This window comes from Scyliorhinus canicula, chromosome 4 (assembly GCF_902713615.1).
Source record: "Scyliorhinus canicula chromosome 4, sScyCan1.1, whole genome shotgun sequence".
Classification (NCBI taxonomy): Eukaryota; Metazoa; Chordata; class Chondrichthyes; order Carcharhiniformes; family Scyliorhinidae; genus Scyliorhinus; species Scyliorhinus canicula.
In genome coordinates, this window is record NC_052149.1 from 223,096,489 (window position 1) to 223,114,966 (window position 18,478).

At 42.0% G+C, this 18,478-nt stretch overlaps 1 protein-coding gene across 3 annotated transcripts in view; it reads left to right on the forward strand.

Annotated features, from left to right (window-relative positions):
- kif3a (kinesin family member 3A) overlaps nucleotides 1-18,195 on the forward strand; it is a 90,906-nt gene extending 72,711 nt beyond the window's left edge. For all 3 annotated transcript variants that reach the window (XM_038796141.1, XM_038796140.1, XM_038796139.1), the window contains 3 exons: nucleotides 2,077-2,145; nucleotides 8,082-8,209; nucleotides 14,447-18,195. In XM_038796141.1, coding sequence (XP_038652069.1) covers nucleotides 2,077-2,145; nucleotides 8,082-8,209; nucleotides 14,447-14,495 — 246 coding nt within the window. In that variant the 3' untranslated portion in view covers nucleotides 14,496-18,195. The remainder of the gene's footprint in view (nucleotides 1-2,076; nucleotides 2,146-8,081; nucleotides 8,210-14,446) is intronic.
- Nucleotides 18,196-18,478: the final 283 nt, after the last annotated feature.

The window sequence follows — 18,478 nt, forward strand, 5'->3', positions numbered from 1 at the left end:
GGAGGGGAGAGGAGGAGGGAGGGGGGGGAGGGGGAGAGGAGGAGGGAGGGGGGGAGGGGGCAGTGGAGGAGGACGGGAGGAGGACGGGAGGGGGAGAGGAGGAGGGGGAGAGGAGGAGGGGGGGAGGAGGAGAGGGAGAGAGGAGGAGGGGGGAGGAGGGAGGGGGGGGGAGAAGTGTTTTTACACTGAGGGCGGTGGTGGCCTGGAATGCACTACGAAGTAAGGTGGCTGAGGCAGATATGCTCGTGACCTTTAAGACTGATCTAAATAGGCACATGAACAGACGGGATATAGAAGGATGCAGGTGTTGGTCTAATAGAACACGTGATCGGCACAGGCTTGGCGGGCCGAAGGGCCTGTTCCTGTGCTCTATTGTTCTTTGTAATATGTGACTTTGTTACTTTTCATAGTAAAATGTGTAATACCTCACATTTTGGATGAAATAATTTTGCTAATTAATATGCCATTTTGTAAATTTATCAGTATTGGCCAATAATCAGTTTGATTAATTCCCCCCCCCCCCCCCCCCCCCCCCCCCCCCCCCCCCCCGGCATCATCCGAACCAATTTGATGTCATCTGCAAATTTAGAAGTTGTATTTTTTTTTTCAAAGTTAAAATTGTTTTTGATTCCAAGGACAAATTGTCTACATTTCCTACAAGTGACAGTTGTTGCCCGTTAGCTTCAGATCTGTATTTACCCACACGTGATTTCTCTGGGGCTTGGGGAGTTTCTCACGAGTCAATCCCACAATTCAAATTTTTTTCTGCAGTGAGGAGCCAGACTGACTCCTCTGAGATTGGGGCGCCAGTATGAAAGGGTGAAGTGAGATTGAAGGTTCACCACACACCCAACCCACGGCCAATGGAACCCCTGAAGACGTGGGCAACACCTCCAATCCTTGACCCTTGAGGGACACCACCCCCGTCAATGAGCAGAGCCCCCACCACCCCCTATGAGGGTGACCCTGCCCCCCCCCCCCAAAATCCATCCTTGAGAGCATTGGGGCATCATATCCCTCCCCCAAGAAAGCATACCCTGCTATGGGGTAGTTGAAGGAACCCAACCACTGCCCCCCTTTCCCTCCACCCCAAACTTTCATGATGCCACTTCACACCCCCTCCCCACCCTTACTACCCTGCCTTCAACCCCCCCATTCCTTTCAGGTCATGGCTCCTTTTAGGCCCATCCTTTGGTACTGGCAGCATGGCACTGCCAACCAGGCACCAGGATACTGCCCCTGATACTCTGCTAGTGCCAGTGTACTGCCCTGCCCTTGACCACCTGCAGGACTCCAAATGGCCTCCCAGACATCCGGAGTGGCCATCACGCCTTGTCTCTGCTTGTGGAGACCATTACTTATCACCACCACTACATCACCACCGAGGTGAGGCCTCGCTTGTGAAATGAAATGAAATAAAATGAAAATCGCTTATTGTCACGAGTAGACTTCAATGAAGTTACTGTGAAAAGCCCCTAGTCGCCACATTCCGGTGCCTGTCCGGGGAGGCTGGTACGGGAATCGAACCGTGCTGCTGGCCTGCTTTATAAGCCAGCGATTTAGCCGAGTGAGCTAAACCAGCCCCTGGTGTGATCAGTAACTCCCGGGCGCCAGGTAATGCAGCCTCAAACCGGTCATGCATATTTAGATGAGCCTAATGGTTCATTCTGGGTCACGCCTAACGTGGGTGTGATTCGGAATGTGCCAGGCCCCCCGTGTCACATAGCTCGCGTGCGGTTCGGTGCCTGGCACAAAGCCCATTTTGGGCGCCTCCCGCAATGTTCCTGGCACAACAGGATCAGTGTCGGGTGCTACGTAGTGGAAAAATCTCACCCGTTATCAACAATTTTGCTTTTTAAGATCACATTTACAGTTCCTGCTTTTAGCATTCACATCTCACGAGTTTACGTCATCATAAACAGCTGAGGTCTAATTCCAAAACTAGTCTACATAAAATGGTCGACAATTTTTGCACACTTTGTTGTTTTTTTTTAGTGCATTCTATAGGATCAGTTAATAATATCTTTAAGAATGATACTAATTTTTAATCTGACATGATTTATCTTTTAACTGTAGAAATGTGTGGCATACACAGGAAACAACATGAGGAAACAGACTCCAGTACCTGACAAAAAAGAAAAAGATGTAAGCATTGAATTTTTATTTTTAACGGAATCATTTTCATCGAAAGGTGTTCTTTGTTTGCCTCCCCCCAACCTCCATGCTATTTATTAATTATAAATAAAAACTCAACATTCTGGAAATACTCAGTAGTTCAGGTTGCATCTGAGATTAGGGAAACAGTGAAGCTTTCGGGTCGCTAATTTTTGTCAGGATTGAAAAGTTATTGAAGTAACAGGCTTTTAAGCAAGTACAGAGGTAGGGAATGAGCAAAAGGAAAGGGTTTGTGTTACAGTGGAAGAGAGGAGAGATGAAGTGCTGAAAGGGATGATGGTGCAAGGCAAAAGGAAATGATAATAGTAAAGAAATATAAAATGGGTCCAGCATAGATGTAAATGGGAATAACAGAATCATTGGGAACAGGTGCCATCTGGCAAAGTGGGACAGAGGTTATGATCTGAAATTGTTATTAGCCCAGAAGTCTGTAACTTACCTAATCAAAAAGATAAATACAGTTCAAGCTTGTGTTGAGCCTCGCTAAAATCATGTAGGATGCTGAGGTCGGAGCGTGAATAGGGTGAAATTTCAAAAATGAAGCTCAGCTTCATGCTTGTGAGCTGATTGAAGGTAGTTCCCAAAGTGGTCATTCAATTTGTATTTTGTTTCTCCGGTCCAAAGGAGACCGAATCATACACAATGAATACTGTGTAATAAATTGAGAGAAGCACAAATAAATTGCTTTTGCCCTGCTGATTATTTTCAGCATTTTCTGTTTTAATAAGTTTGGGACCTTGGATGATGGAAAGGGATGAGGTAGAGGGGAATATTTACTGATTGATGTCGAAGTTTTATCTTTTCCTGAATTATTGTACAATGGATCTGTTGAAAGTGTTGTTTATTTTGTGCAGCTAGCAGAATAATTGCATTTGTTTATTTAAACGCGGCTCTAATCTCTGCAGTGGACTAGGGTGGATTGATGCGCTCTGAACAACGCTACATTGTATTCCACCTGCCATTGATTGAAATAACAACAAAATCATTTTGTTGATTGACCCCTTTGGGTTTTATAATTTATCAAGCTTACCCTGAAATGGCAGGGATGTGGTGAAATTCAAAAACTTGGGGGTGTGCAGCATTGTAGAAATCCAAAGCATCTCCAGTTATGTTTCTATACAGTGTGTCATTTCAAATGCTATGCACCTTTGCCTGTAGGTATACAATGGCTGGAGAGCCAAAAAGATCAAAGTTAGACGGATTCATGCTTTGCCAGTTAGAGGAGCTCTGATTTTAACTCTTAGTTTCATTTCATAAAGACCATAAGACATTGGAGCATTCTGCCCATCGAGTCTACTCCACTATTCAATCATGGAGGATGTATTTCTCATTCCTATTCTCCTGCCTTCTCCCCATACTTCCTGATCCCTCCATTAATCAAGAACCTATCTATCTCAGTCTTAAAAACACTCAGTGATTTGGCCTCCACAGCCTTCTGCGGCAGAGTTTCACAAATTCACTACCCTCTGGCTGAAGAAATTCCTTCTCATCTCACTTTTAAATGATCACCCCTTTGGTCTGAGGCTGTGGCCTCAGGTTCTAGCTTTTCCTACTAGTGGAAACATTCTCTCCATGTCCACCTATCTAGGCCTCTCAGTATTCTGTAAGTTTCAATAGGATCCCCACTCATCCTTCTAAACTCCAACGAATACAGACCCAGAGTCCTCAACCACTCCTCATATGACAAGCTCTTCATTCCAGGGATCATTCTTGTGAGCCTCCTCTGGATCCTTTCCAAGGCCAGCACATCCTTCCTTAGATAAGGGGCCCAAAACTGCTCACAATACTCCAACTGGTGTCTGACAAGAGCCTTGTATAGCCTCAGAAGTACATCCATGTTCTTGTATTCTAGCCCTCTCGACGTGAATGCTAACATTGCATTTGCCTTCCTAACTGTTGATTGAACCTGCACATTAACCTTGAGAGAATCTTGAACTAGAACTACCAAGTCCCATTGTGCTTCTGATTTCCTAAGTCTTTTCCCGTTTGGAAAATAGTCTATGCTTCCATTCTTCACACCAAAATGCATACCGTCACACTTTCCCACATTGTATTCCATCTGCCACTTCTTTGCCCGATCCCCTAGCCTGTCCAAGTCCTTTGCATCCTCCCTGCTTCCTCAATCTACCTGTCCCGCTTTGTATCATCTGCAAACTTAGCAACAGTGCCCCCAGTTCCTCTTTCCAGATTGTTAATGTATGTTGTGAAAAGTTGTGGTCCCAGAACAGACCCCTAAAGCACACCACTAGTCACCGGCTGCCATCCTGAAAAGGACTCCTTTATCTCCACTCTGCCTTCTGCCAGTCAGCCAATCCCCTATCCATGCCAGGACTTTACTCTTAACACCAAGGGCTCTTAACTTATTTAACAGCCTCCTTTGCAGCACCTTGACAAAGGCCTTCTGGATAGAGCACGTCCACTGGTTCTCCTTTGTCTAACTTCCTTGTTACCTCTTCAAAGAACTTGAACAGATTTGTCAGACATGACTTCCACTTGACGAAGCCAAGCTGCCTGAGTCCTATTTTATCACCTGCTTCCAAGTACTCTGCAATCTCAGCTTTAATAACGGGCTCTAAAATCGTACCAATGACTGAAGTCAGGCAAACCAGCCTATAATTTCCCATCTTCTGACTCCCTCCCTTCTTAAACAGTGGTGTTACATTAGCCATTCTCCTGTCGTCTGGGACCCTCCCTGCCTCCAGTAATTCCTGAATGATCACCACCAATGCCTCCACAATCTCCTCAGCAATCTCTTTTAGAACCCTGGGATATAGCGCATCCAGTCCAGGTGATTTATCCATCTTCAGACCTTTCAATTTCCCTAAGACCTTTTCCTTAGTGATGGCCACTACACTCACCTCTGCCCCCTGATTCTCCTGAAGTTCTGGTATCCCACTTGTGTCTTCCTCCGTGAAGACTGATGCAAAGTAACTGTACAGTTCCTCTGCTATCTCTTGGTTTCCTACTACTACTTCTCCAGCCTCATTTTCCAGTGATCCAATGTCTATTCTTGCCTCTCTCTTACCTTTTTATACATTGAAAAAAAATCTTGCTATCTTCTTTTATATTACTAGCTAGCTTACACTCATATTTCATCTCTTTCCCCCCCCCCTCCCCCCCATTGCTTTTTTAGTTATCTTCTGCTCCCTTTTAAAGACTTCTCAAGCCTCTGGCATCCCACTGATCCTTGCCACCTTGTATACTTTATCTTTTGCTTTTATGCTGTCCTTGACTTTCCTCAACGGCCATAGATGCCTGGTACTCCCCTTTTAACATGCTCGGGATGAATTTCTGTTGTGCCTCCCGAATAACCGTCGAAGACTCCATTGCTGTTCCACTGTCTTCCCTGCTAGTCTCTCCTTCGAATCAACTCTGGCCAGCTCCTTCCTCGTGTCTTTGTAGTTACAGGTTCTAAAGGCCTGAATCATTTACAATGGAGAGGTACAAATGACACAATTTATGTCGCTAATGTGCCCTGGGACCTTGAGGAAGGTCCCGTGTACTCATGCGCAGTACAGATGTGGGAAGTTTAAACTTCCAGTTGCCGATTTCATCTTGCCTGGATTGCTGCACTATTCCCTATGACAGTGGGATCAGTTGACCAGAACCAGGTTGGGTTGTTTGTCCTATCCATACCCTGGTTTTTATACAGAATTTTTTAGACTTTTGCCAGTAGGTGTAAAGCCTGCCTAGGAACAGGAGGGAGGAGACTGAGGGTAGCATTGTGAATGGGGGCGTGGGCGGTTGTGCAGTGTTGAGGTTGACAGGTCTATTTTAAAACAGTGCAAGTCAATTAATGTAAGCCAACCCTTAAGAGGCATGTCTTCAGTTCATGACAAGAAAAGGGGGCCTATCTTTGCAGCAATTATGCTTGCTACTTGCTATTTTCAACCTATCCTTCGCTGATTTGAGTTGTGCACATCTCCATGTCAAATCTTGCTGACTGTAGTGCATGCTGCAGACGGGGTGGCATTCTGCAGTGCCTGTTGTGCCACTGGCTTCTGCATCCCTGGCGCAGTCATCTTGACTGCTGCAGAGCAGTAGTGATTCCTGCCGATGGGACATCATGCCAACGAGGGAAGGAAGGGGGGCACATAACGGCAAATCTTGAAGGTAAGGTGTTAAACCTATTTAAATTCATGGTAATCAGGTTCATACCTTCGTTGGCCTGAACCTGATTACATCGCTGGCAATGGGTGCGGAATATCTCATTCTGAGATCTCCTTGGCGCAAATTATGCTGTGGCTCTCTCGTGAGAGTTAGCGGTCACAATGGGATTTGCATCTGTGGCGAGCGGGGCAGGAAAATCGCTTCTGGAGCTTGGCGAGTGGTAAGATTTTTCATCTAAATTAGAAGGGTGAGGGTACAATTTTAAGACCAGCTGAGATTTTCTGGCTATTCTATATCCCTCAACCAACATCCCAAAAGCAGATGCACTGAACATTTGTTGTGCTGCACTTTGTGGGACCTAGTGTGTAAATTAATTTTTGCAATTGCTAATAAAAATAAATGACATTCTGAAGGGTGAAAAACATACAGGCGGCATGTGGCGCAGTGGTTAGCACTGGGACTGTGGCGCTGAGGACCCGGGTTTGAATCTTGGCCCTGGGTCACTGTCCGTGTGGCGTTTGCACAATCTCCCCATGTCTGCGTAGGTTTCACCCCCGCAACCCAAAGATGTGCAGGTTAGGTGGATTGGCCGCACTAAATTGCCCCTTAATTGGAAATAAAAATAATTGGGTACTCTAAATTTAAAAAAAAAAGAGTGAAAAACACGACATAAATTTTAAGTTCTTTCTTTCTGTGCTGTGGAAGACTACAACTTCAACTTCCATTGCAGTAGTATAAATGTTGTCCAGTTTTCCAACACACAGTACACAATGTTGTTTATTACATCATGGGTTATGATTTCTGCAATCATAGCACGGGCAGCATGGTGGCGCAGTGGGTTAGCCCAGCAGCCTCACGGCGCTGAGGTCCCAGGTTCGATCCCGGCTCTGGGTCACTGTCTGTGTGGAGTTTGCACATTCTCCCGAGTTTGCGTGGGTTTCGCCCCCCACAACCCAAAGATGTGCAGGTTTGGTGGATTGGCCACACTAAATTCCCCTTCATTGGAAAAAATTAATTGGGTACTCAAATTTTTTTTTAGGGGCTGTTTAGCACAGGGCTAAATAACTGGCTTTGAAAGCAGACCAAGCAGGCCAGCAGCACGGTTCGATTCCTGTAACAGCCTCCCCGAACAGGTGCCGGAATGTGGCGACTAGGGGCTTTTCACAGTAACTTCATTTGAAGCCTACTCGTGACAATAAGCAATTTTCATTTCATTTTCATAACAATTCGGTTTTACCCAAGTACGCAGGTGCATTTTCTGGTATGCATGTTGAGTCATTCCTGCAAAGCTCAATAAAACGAAGTGTAATAATAATAATCTTTATTAGCGCCGCAAGTAGGATTACATTAACACTGCAATGACGTTACTGTGGAAATCCCATAGTCGCCACACTATGGCATCTATTTGGGTACACTGAGAGAGAATTGAGAAAGTCCAACTCTCCTACCAAGCACTCGTGGGAGGAAACCGGAGTACCCGGAGGAAACCCATGCAAACGGGGGGAGAACGTTCAGACTCCGCACACAGTGACCCAAGCCGGGAATCGAACCCGGGTCCCTGACGCTGTGAAGCAACAGTACTAGCCACTGCTACCGTCCCGCCTGTAAGCAAATCTTGTCCACTGTAAAGTTAACGTTAAACGATGCCAGGAGGTCTGTAAGGTTGAATGTATATCATGCAAGAGATTCAGTCTAATAGAATGAACTGCACTTCCAGAAATTCTGACAACTGCACGGAAACTCTGTTTGATTTCTAACATGGAACTAATCTTGGAGTGATTTCTTTATTATTTTAGCCATTTGAAGTGGATTTGTCGCATGTTTACTTGGCCTACACAGAAGAAAGTCTGCGACAGTCATTAATGAAACTGGAGAGGCCACGAACCTCAAAAGGAGGGAAATCCAGACCCAAAACGGGCAGAAAGTAAGGCAATGATGGCAGTATTTAAATTCCATGCAAAATATGCATTATGTTCCTTAATTTCTATGTTTTGTTTTCCTCTAATTTCCCCCCACCTAAAATGAGAATTTGAGATATATTTCTGCAGGGTGTTGGAAATAGAGGGGACGAAGACAAAATCCATTTGATTGTGTTGAGACGTGAAAAGGGTATGATCAGGGCCAGCACCACTCAACTGCTCACCTTATTACAGTTTGGTCCAAACATGGACAAAAGAGCTTAACTCGAGGTGAGATGAGAGTGACGGCCCTTGATATCAATATTTGTCTGTGTGTGGCATCAAGGAGCCTGAGCAAAACTGGAGACTATGGAAATCAGCGGGAATACTCTCCAGTGGTTTGGAGTCATACATAACAGAGAGGAAGATGATGGTGGTTGTTGTCAATCATCTCCGTCCCGGGACATTGCTGGAGGAATTCCTCAGGGTAGTGTCTTAGGGCCAGCCATCTTCAGCTGTTTCACAATGACCTTTCCATCTTGAGGTCAGAAGTGGGGATATTTGCTGATGATTGCATAACATTCAGCACCATTCACGACGACTCCGATACTGAAGTAGTCCGTGTCCATGTGAGGCAAGACCTGGAAAGCATTTAGCCTTGGGTTGATAAGTAATAAGTAACATTTCATGCCACACAGGTTCTAGGCAGTGACCATTTCCAACTTCCAACAAGAGAGAATCTATCCATCTCCCCATGACATTCAATTGCATTACCATTGCTGAATCCTCCACTATCAACTTCCATTTGGGGGGAGGGGGGGGGGGAGAATGTTACCATTGAGCAGAAACTGAACTGGATCAGCCATATAAATACTGTGGCTATAACTACTATGACTACAAGAGCTGCAAGGGCTGTGAATTCTGTGGCGAGTAACTGACCCCCTTACTCCCCAAAGGCTGTCTACCAATCTACTAGGCATAATGTGACCGGCTTATTCAAGAAGGGTGTAAGGACATTCCGAATAACTACAGGCCAGTTAGTTTGACACGAGTAAGGTTTTCGAAAAATAATCAGGGAAAAAAATCAACAGGCACTTGGAGGATTAAGGAGATCCAGCCCAAATTTGTAAAAGCCAGATCATGCTTGACTAATTACATTTTCTGATGAGGTTACAGAGAAGATTGAAGTGAATGCAATGGATGTTGTCTATATGGAATTTAAGAAAGTGTTTGACAGTGGACCACATGGCTGATGAACCAAATTGTGGCTTGTGGAATAGGAAGGTCAGTGCCAACTGGGATAAAATAAATTGGCTTAAGGGCAGAAAAGATTGTGTCATGGTAAATGGTTATAATTGGAGGATGGTAGTTAGAGCTTTTCATAGTAACTCCCCGAACAGGCGCCGGAATGTGGCAACTAGGGGCTTTTCATAGTAACTTCATTTGAAGCCTACTTTTGACAATAAACGATTTTCATTTCATTTCATTAAGGATCAGTGTTAGGACCACTGCTTTAATTTACTGAACAGGGCACAGGCGGGCTAGCAGAATGGCTATGGAGTGAAATGAAATGAAAATCGCTTACTGTCACAAGTAGGCTTCAAATGAAGTTACTATGAAAAGCCCCTAGTTGCCACATTCCGGCGCCTGTTCGGGGAGGCTGGTTTGGATATTGAACCGTGCTGCTGGCCTGTCTTGGTCTGCTTTCAAAGCCAGCAATTTAGCCCTTTGCTAAACCAGACAGATAGAATTTAATGCAGACAGATGTGATTTACTTCGGCAGAGGGATGGGAGAAACAAAATAAACTTGATGGCACGGTGACAATGGGACACCAGGATCTGGGAATGCGTGTGCATAAATCTCAGACATATTGAGAGAGTGAAAAGAGAAAATGCTGGAAAATTTCAGGTCTGGCAGCATCTGAAAGAGAGAAAAGAACTAATGTTTCCACTCCAGATGACCCTTTGTCAAAGTTAAAAAGGCTATTGTGTCCATTCAATCAGAAGGTTCCACCGAGTAGGAAAGGGAACAGTGACCATAATTCTGCAAGTTTTATGGTACTTGTGGATTAAGATAGGTGAACGTGCTGAATTGGGGAAAGGCTAATTACAACATTATTAGATAGGAACAGAAGAATTCAGATTGTGGGTGGCAGTTTGAGGATAAATCAACATCTGACATGCACGAGTCTTTCAAACTTCAGTTGATTAGAATTCAGGACCGGCGTGTTCCAGTGAAGGTGAAGGACAGTATGGCAAGTTTCGGGACCCTTGGATAACGAGGGATATTGTAAGCCTAGTCAAAAAGGAAACATTTGTTAGGTCTAGAAGAGCAGACAAAGCCCTTGAAGAAAATAAAGGAAGTAGGGAGGAACTTAACAAGGAGTTAGGAGGGTTAAAAGGGGTCATGAAAAGTATTTGGCAAACAGGATTAAGGAGATCATTTTATACGTACGTAAAGAACAAGCGGGTAGCCAGGGAAAGGGTTGGCCCACACAGACTGAGGAAGAAATCTGTGCATGGAGCTAGAAGAAATGGGCAAGGTACTAAATGAGTACTTTGCATCAGTATTCACCAAAGAGAAAGACTGGGTGTTTGATGAACCTGGGTCATGTAGATATCAAAACGGAGGAGGTGTTGGCATCTTAAAAAGTATTAGATAATTCCCCAGGGCCTGATGGAATCCACCCCAGAATACTTAGGGAGGAAATTGCTGGGGCCTTGACAGAAATCTTGATATCCTCATTGGCTAGAGGTGAGGTCCCAGAAGACTGGAAAATAGCCAATGTTGTTCCTTTGTTTTAGAAGGGTAACAAGGATAATCGAGGAAACTATAGGCTGGTGAACCTTCCATCAGTGGTAGGGAAATTATTGGAAAAGATTCTTAGGGACAAGATTTACTCACATTTGGAAACAAATGGACTTATTAGCGATGGGCAGCATGGTTTTGTGAAGGGGAGTTCATGTCTCACTAACTTGATGAAGGAAGAGCAGTGGATATTGTCTGCATGGACTTCAGTAAAGCCTTTGACAAGGTCCCTCATGGCAGACTGGTACAAAAGGTGAAGTCACATGGGATCAGAGGTGAGTTGGCAAAATGGATTCAGAACTGGCTCGGTCACAGAAGCCGGAGGGTAGTGGTGGAAAGGTGCTTTTCTGAATGGAAGGCTGTGACTAGTGGTGTTCTGCAGGGATCAGTGCAGGGACCCTTGTTGTTTGTATAAATGTATATATAAATGATTTGGAGGAAAATGTAAGTTTGTGGACAACACAAAGATTGGTGGAGCTGCAGATAGTGAAGAGGATTGTCAGAATACAGCAGGACATAGATCAGTTGGAGACTTGGCTTCGAGGTGTACAACACGTTAACAGGTTGGGATAATGTAGACAAAGAAACCTGTTCCCATTACATAGAAACAGAGATTAGTAAGTTTGCAGAATACACCAAGGTTGGTGGAATGGCAGATAGTGTTCAGGATTGTCAGAGGATACAGCAGGACATAGATTGTTTGGAAACTTGGGCAGAGAAATGGCAAATGGAGTTTAATCCAGACAAATGTGAGGTAATGCATTTTGGTAGGTCTAACATAGAGGGGAAATTTACCGTAATGGCAAACCCTTAGGAATATAGAAAGTCAGAGAGATCTGGGCGTGCAAGACCCCACAGATCTTTGAAAGTGGCAACACAGGTGAACAAGGTTATTAAGAAAGCATACGGAATGCTTGCATTCATTGGAACGGGCATCGAGTATAAAAACTGGCAAATCATGCTACAGTTGTATAGAACCTTGGTAAGGTCGCACTTGGAATATTGCTCACGATTCTGGTCGCCACACTACCAGAAGGATATGGAGGCTTTGGAGAGGGTGCAGAGGAGGATTACTCGGATGTTGCCTGGTCTGGAGGGTGTTAGCTACGTGGAGAGGCTGAATAGACTTAGCTTGTTTTCATTAGAAAGATGGAGGTTGAGCGGTGACCTGATAGAGGTTTACGAGATTATGAGGGGCATGAATAGAATGGCTGGGCAGACACTCTTTCTCAGGTTGGAGAAGTCAGTCACCAGGGGGCATAGGTTTAAGGTCCGTGGGGCAAAGTTTAGAAGAGACCTGCAAGGCAGGGTTTTTACGCAGAGGGTGTTGAGTGCCTAGAACGTGTTGCCAGGGGAAGTTGTGGAAGCAGATATATTAACGGCGTTCAAAAGGCATCTTGACAAAGGCATGGATAGGATGGGTATTGAGGGATACTGCACAAGGAAGTGCTGAGGGTTTGGCAAAGGTTGGCATCATGACCGGTACAGGCTTGAAGGGACGAAGTGACCAGTTCCTGTGCTGTTTGTTCTTTGTGAAATAAGAGCAGGAGGAGGCCATTGGGCCCTTCGAGCATGTTCCACTATTCATTGAGATTCTAGCTGATGGTACAAGAACTGTGGGACATAGGTTTAGGTTTTGGGCAAAAGATGCAGGGGGAAATGTAAAGAAGAACATTATTTATGCAGAAAATGGTAAAAACCTTAAATTCACTGCCCAAGTGGGTGGTGCAAGCATAGATGGTCAGTGATTTCAAAAGAAAGTTGGATAGTCATTTGAAGGAAGTAAATGCAGAGCTTCAGGGATAAAAGGGACTGATTGGATTGCTGCATGGAGAGTTGGCATAGATTTACTGGTCTAAATTACCTCCTTTGCTGCTGTAAATTATTCTGTGTCTCTGATCCGATGTGAGCTTTGATGGGAAGTATCAGTAGACTGTTCAACAATGAAGCTGATCGTGGGCAAGCCAAAACAAGCCCTATTTCAACAGCCATACAGGTATATTTTCCTCAGCTGGCAGGGTAATGGTCAGGAATGTGCTTTACTTTCTAACCAAAAGATGCTTCTGATAATTGTAACATTGAAAACCATAGGATCAATAAATACAGCACACTCTCAAAATACAGCATGGTGCCTGGATAAAACTGGGGATATTTGTGCTCTTGCTGAGCAACTGATTTTCTGTTATCAGTTATAGATTATCAGCAAATAAATTCTTCAGACAACTTGGCCCTGCAAGAGGGGAGATAACCAATTCCAGTCCATTGCTTATGCTCTTTAAACTAGCCAATAGGTTTACAAGAACGACATTAATGAAAAGTTTCAGATTCACCATACATATTTTTGAGGTGGTATGGTTTAGCACAATGTATATTCGGTGCAGTTACATAGATAAGTACATTTGTTTGACACTGGGTATAGTTATGCAATGTTTGATCCCAACATACAAAGTCAGTGTTAGGACGTGGCTTCGCATTCATGACCCTGCACTTGCTGAGTTATGATCTCACCAGTTGCGCTATGGAAAGATACCAGACAACGGCCACGTGCTCAGTCTCCCTTCCCAGAAAAACAATTGTTTGTTGTGGGAATTGCTTGGAGGCGTCCAAAAAAAACAAACACGAGTAAAATGCTGCTCCTCTCGGTATTAATTCTTTATTTATTAATTTTTCCTATGACAGTTATTCACTTCAGGAGTACTTAACTGTCTCTAAAGCTTTTTGCGGCATCTTAAAATTGTGAAAGGCATTATATAAATGCAAGGTTCCTTGTTTCAAATATGCATGATTTATATTTAAGAAATAATTTGCTTCATCAAAGTTACTATGTCACGTGAACATCTTGCATGCTTATTTTCGATTGAAGAATGCTCAGAATATAGATGATTCTGACGGTACTGCGTAATTAAATTTGACATTGTGTTCTGAAAGTTGGAGGTCTTTCAATATTGAATTGGTCAAAGCATAGTAATGGTTCAATGTTGCTATATCTGCAGAAATTCCCATGTTTTTCAGAAACATTTTTCTTTCAAGTGAGGAAAACTGTCAACCTGTAGCGTTATTTACATGCTATGAAGAGAACGAATGGCCACAAAAACCCACCACTATATCCAAATCTTCAAAGTATTTATTAGGATATCCCTCAGGGAGAAACATCCCAAAAATGGGTCCAGGTTGGCAAAAGGCAAAACTAAGAAAATTCCTAAATGTGTGTAGTGGTACTTTGGAGTTAAATCCTGCTGTATTTCAAGCCAAGATTACCCAATTGTTAGGGCATTGCCTTGCAAGATTAAGCACTGCAAAAGTGGAAAGAGACAGCCATATATCTATTTAAAGTGCCAGACTGGATGGGTAATGGAAAAGTATCCTGCTAGCATTTTAGCACTGAGTTAGAAAAAGGTTAAACTGTTAAGCCTCTAAAAACCATTCTGATCCATTTCTTTTTTTACATTATCAGGAAACGATCCACAAAATCTGAAGCTGGAATTGAATCCCTTCTTCAGTGATCAATAGATGAGACTGACCAAGGTGGATGGACCAGATGTTTGAGGGGAAAATGTTTTCAGAACAATGAAAAGTAATTATTGTGCAAAGAACAATGAGTTGTCGCACTGAGGCTTTCTTGAACCATACATACTAACCTGTAAGAAGAATGGAATAAGAAACTAGTTTAAATTTAATACTAATAACAAAATTAAATGCCAGTGAGTTTGTAAATTTTATTAGTCAATGTTCCAGTTGCTACCTGAATGCTGGTAGTGAATGTTTACAACTAAATATTTTGGGATTCCAGTATTTAGTTGTTATTTCTATTTAACATTGGTCTTGCCTTATATTTTGGTTGGTTTTTGTGGTGAGTAGAGAATGTGTTACTGGCAGCGAAGCTATTTCAAGGAATTTTCTGTCTGTGAAAGAAATGCAAACTCTAAATTCTCAAACATTCCTTCAAGTTCAAAGGACTCTGACTTCTAAAATTATTTCAAACATCTAGCTGTCAAGCAACTTCACAGAGCTGAAACTGTACCTCAGTCTTATCTTCTTCTACTTTAAAAACAGAAACTTGGCTTCACCTCACCAGTAGTTTATTTATTTTGACTCCGGTTAGCCATAGCCAGAGGCTTGGGTGCTCTTTGTACAGATCTTACGGAAAGGGTTTGCAGTTCTTCAAATGTGTTGAATGACTGCTGTAAAATAAGACAATTTTGAGGTTTCTGTTAAATAATGTGGATCCCTAGTTTTGATTACGATAGTACATTATGTTGCATCAGTCATTTCAGAATAGATTATTTAACCACAAAGCACATCATTCACCTTAGGAGAAAAACAAGTTTTATGGCAGTGGTGAAATTATTTGGTCTCACAAATTGTCCACCCTTCTCCATCAGAGATGCTAGACCATGGAGAGGGTTAAGTGCAATAGAGACTCACTAAAATAAGAGGTTTAGGTTCTGAAAAGTGACTTTGGAAACTGTTTTTGTTCCATTAGAACAAAGAAGGCTAAGAAGAATATGATAGTGCTAAAAACGGAGAAGGTTTTGTCAATTCAGAAAACTATTTTCACTGATGGTTTCATACCATAGGGCACATGGTTGGTAATTCACTCAAAGAACACTTGAGTAGTTGAAGGTTTTTTTTCTTGCAGGAGATTTTGAGGACATGGAATTCCATAACAAATAGTGGTAGAAACCGAGTCTATAAGTACCCTAGAAAGCAAGTAAATAAGTAATTAGGAAATATAAAAGGATATGGAGTGGAGAAAGGGTGTGATAATAGAATTAAGTCAATAACTTTTTCAAGGACTGAATGGTCTCTTCAGTGCTATTCGTTACTGGTTGACTCACATAAATATGGTCAATTGGTAGGAGCCATGAATTGTCATAATGTGTGAGGAAGTATTTAGAAGCACCCTTTTTACAGGCAATTGCTAACATAAATTGAAGAAACAAAATCGGAAAGCTAAGCAGACATTCCACACAACAAGAAATCTACTTTCGATGTGCGCACGTGCTGCAGTTATATTGTCGTTTCCGTTCTCCAACCCTTTCTCAACATGTCTCCACTAGAAGCTCAGGACTGCAGAACAAGCTCTTAATAACTTGTTTTGAAAAAAGAATAAGCACTTGTAACTCTTACTTTTCAAACAGACTGAGTTAATCAGATTTCACGTGAACATTCCTTAGTTATGTTTGTTAAAAGGAAAGCTTCTTTGTTTTGGAAACTTCTGGCAGTTTTTGGTAGGAGTTTTCATTCTGCAGCAAAATAGAAGGGATCTGTTTAAAATGCTTGCAGGATGGAAGATGACCACGAAAAACACTATACCCTCCAAACAAAAATGGATAGGAATTGCAAACTTTAAGCTCCTGTTACTACTGACACTATACCATACTCTTAAAGTTATGAAAGTGCTCTGCTTTTTAAATGTTATATAAAGTTAAAAATGCATGCAAACTTCAGGTCTGTTCACCACCCACTCTGGGAATTAAGGCAGTAGGTACTTGCTGCTATAAATGTGAAAAACAAAAGGTTGAATCTGTATAGGTAGTTGCACAGAGTAGCTGATCCATGGCAAGGATACTTTGTTTCTTGGTTTCGCTCTTTGACATGGAAATACGTAACCAGCTTATTGTTGCACCAATGCACCATTGCTGGTTCTTCGACACACAATGATAACTGCAGAAGTAGATTTTATTGTAATATTTCAGACTCGGTTTGAAAATTGAAGTTTATGGAATCATAAATTTCATGATGCTTAAAGACTGCAGGTTCCAAAGTTATAATAAACTCGAAATGCATTTATTTTTCAGTGATAAGTACGAAGTCAACTAAATCACTAAGAAAAATGGAACTAAATTACTAAAACAAATGCACAAGTGAAAATTCATTCACATGTTGAAACAGTAACTATGAAAACTGCTAACTTCAACCCATTATATTGTAATACACCATTTTCAGCTTGTGATTTTATGACTAGCATTTTTAAGGACTTATTATTTATTACTCGAGCACTAAATTGAACATATTTTCATGGATCATATTTCTGCATGATTTGCAACCATGCCTGCTAGTTTGTATTACTTTTTGCTTCAGACCACGCAGCTTGTGACTGATAGTAAAAAAAGGATACAGCAGCCCAGCGTTCAGAAACATAGCCAATACTTTATTTAGGTACTTCCTTTGTAACATGACTAGATTATTTTTATTGCCATAACTCAGGGACAAGTGTAAAAGGCTGGTGGGTAATATGGGCTGGCACATGCTTAGTAGAACAAAAACTGTCTGCATTATCCTCATCATTTGTAACTATATAATACCGCAGTTAAGCTTTCAGTACAAATATTTTGTTACAGAAAAGCTTTTATCACAGGTTCCAATAGAAGCTACATAGTTAGTAGAACTTGGACCTCAATAAGATAAATCTGTGGTGAATGCTAATTTGATGGTTTGATAAGTGTGAAATTCAGAGGTTAATGTGCAATGTTGGAAATCAATGCTGAACTGACAAATTTAGCCCTCCAGTGGCTATTCAGTTTTCTCTGAATAGTTTATAAGTGTCTGTATTTTGTTCTTATTGTGATCTTTAATACACACATGCAGTATTTTATTTTCTCAGAATATTATTTCAGGGAAAGTTATATGCTGAAATTTGTTTACTTAAACAAACACAGGAAAATAACCTTCATTCTTTGGTCTGCAAGATGGTGTCAACTATTTCTTTAGCCTCTCCTGAATAAACAGCAATTACCCTGGACTGCTGAACAAGAACACTTTCTTACCCTCCACATATTTAAATTTAATAGTGAGTCTTGAATGCACTGATGTTGCACACATACACAATCCAAGGGGTTCATTATTGTGTTTTAATGTAGTGTACATATGTGTCTGTGTCTGTTAACAGGCTTATTGCAAAATGTTGAAAATCATTCATAGAAAACTGCACATGTTTTGAAATCATTTTAATGCTGTGTTGGATAATGTGATTAATAAAGGGGTCCCAGGTTGTGTTCCTTTTATGTTTCACCTGACCTACGTTCTCTTGCTATATGCTATGTTCAGAACAGTTGAAATAAACACAATACAAATGTGTTTTATTAATTATTCTTTGTCATGTTATGTAAAAATTATGCATTGTGATGTACATATGAGACCATGTATATGTATATATACAGCATGTTAATGTCCATAAATAAAGAAATCTCTATACACTTAGTTTGGATTACTGAGGCTACCAATTTAATGCTTTGCCATTTTAATTGAATATTCTATGACATTAATTGTCATTAGTTTAAATGTACTCTGGAAAGAGAGACTTGCATTTATGTAGCACTTTACATGACCTCAGGACATTGCAAAATACTTGGCAACCACTAAAGTACTTTTAAAGTGTGGCCACTTGTAATGTAGAAAACATGGCAACAATTTGCACACTGAAAACTCCCGCAAACAACAATGTGATTAAAAAGCAGGTTTTCTGTTTTTGTGATGTTGGTGT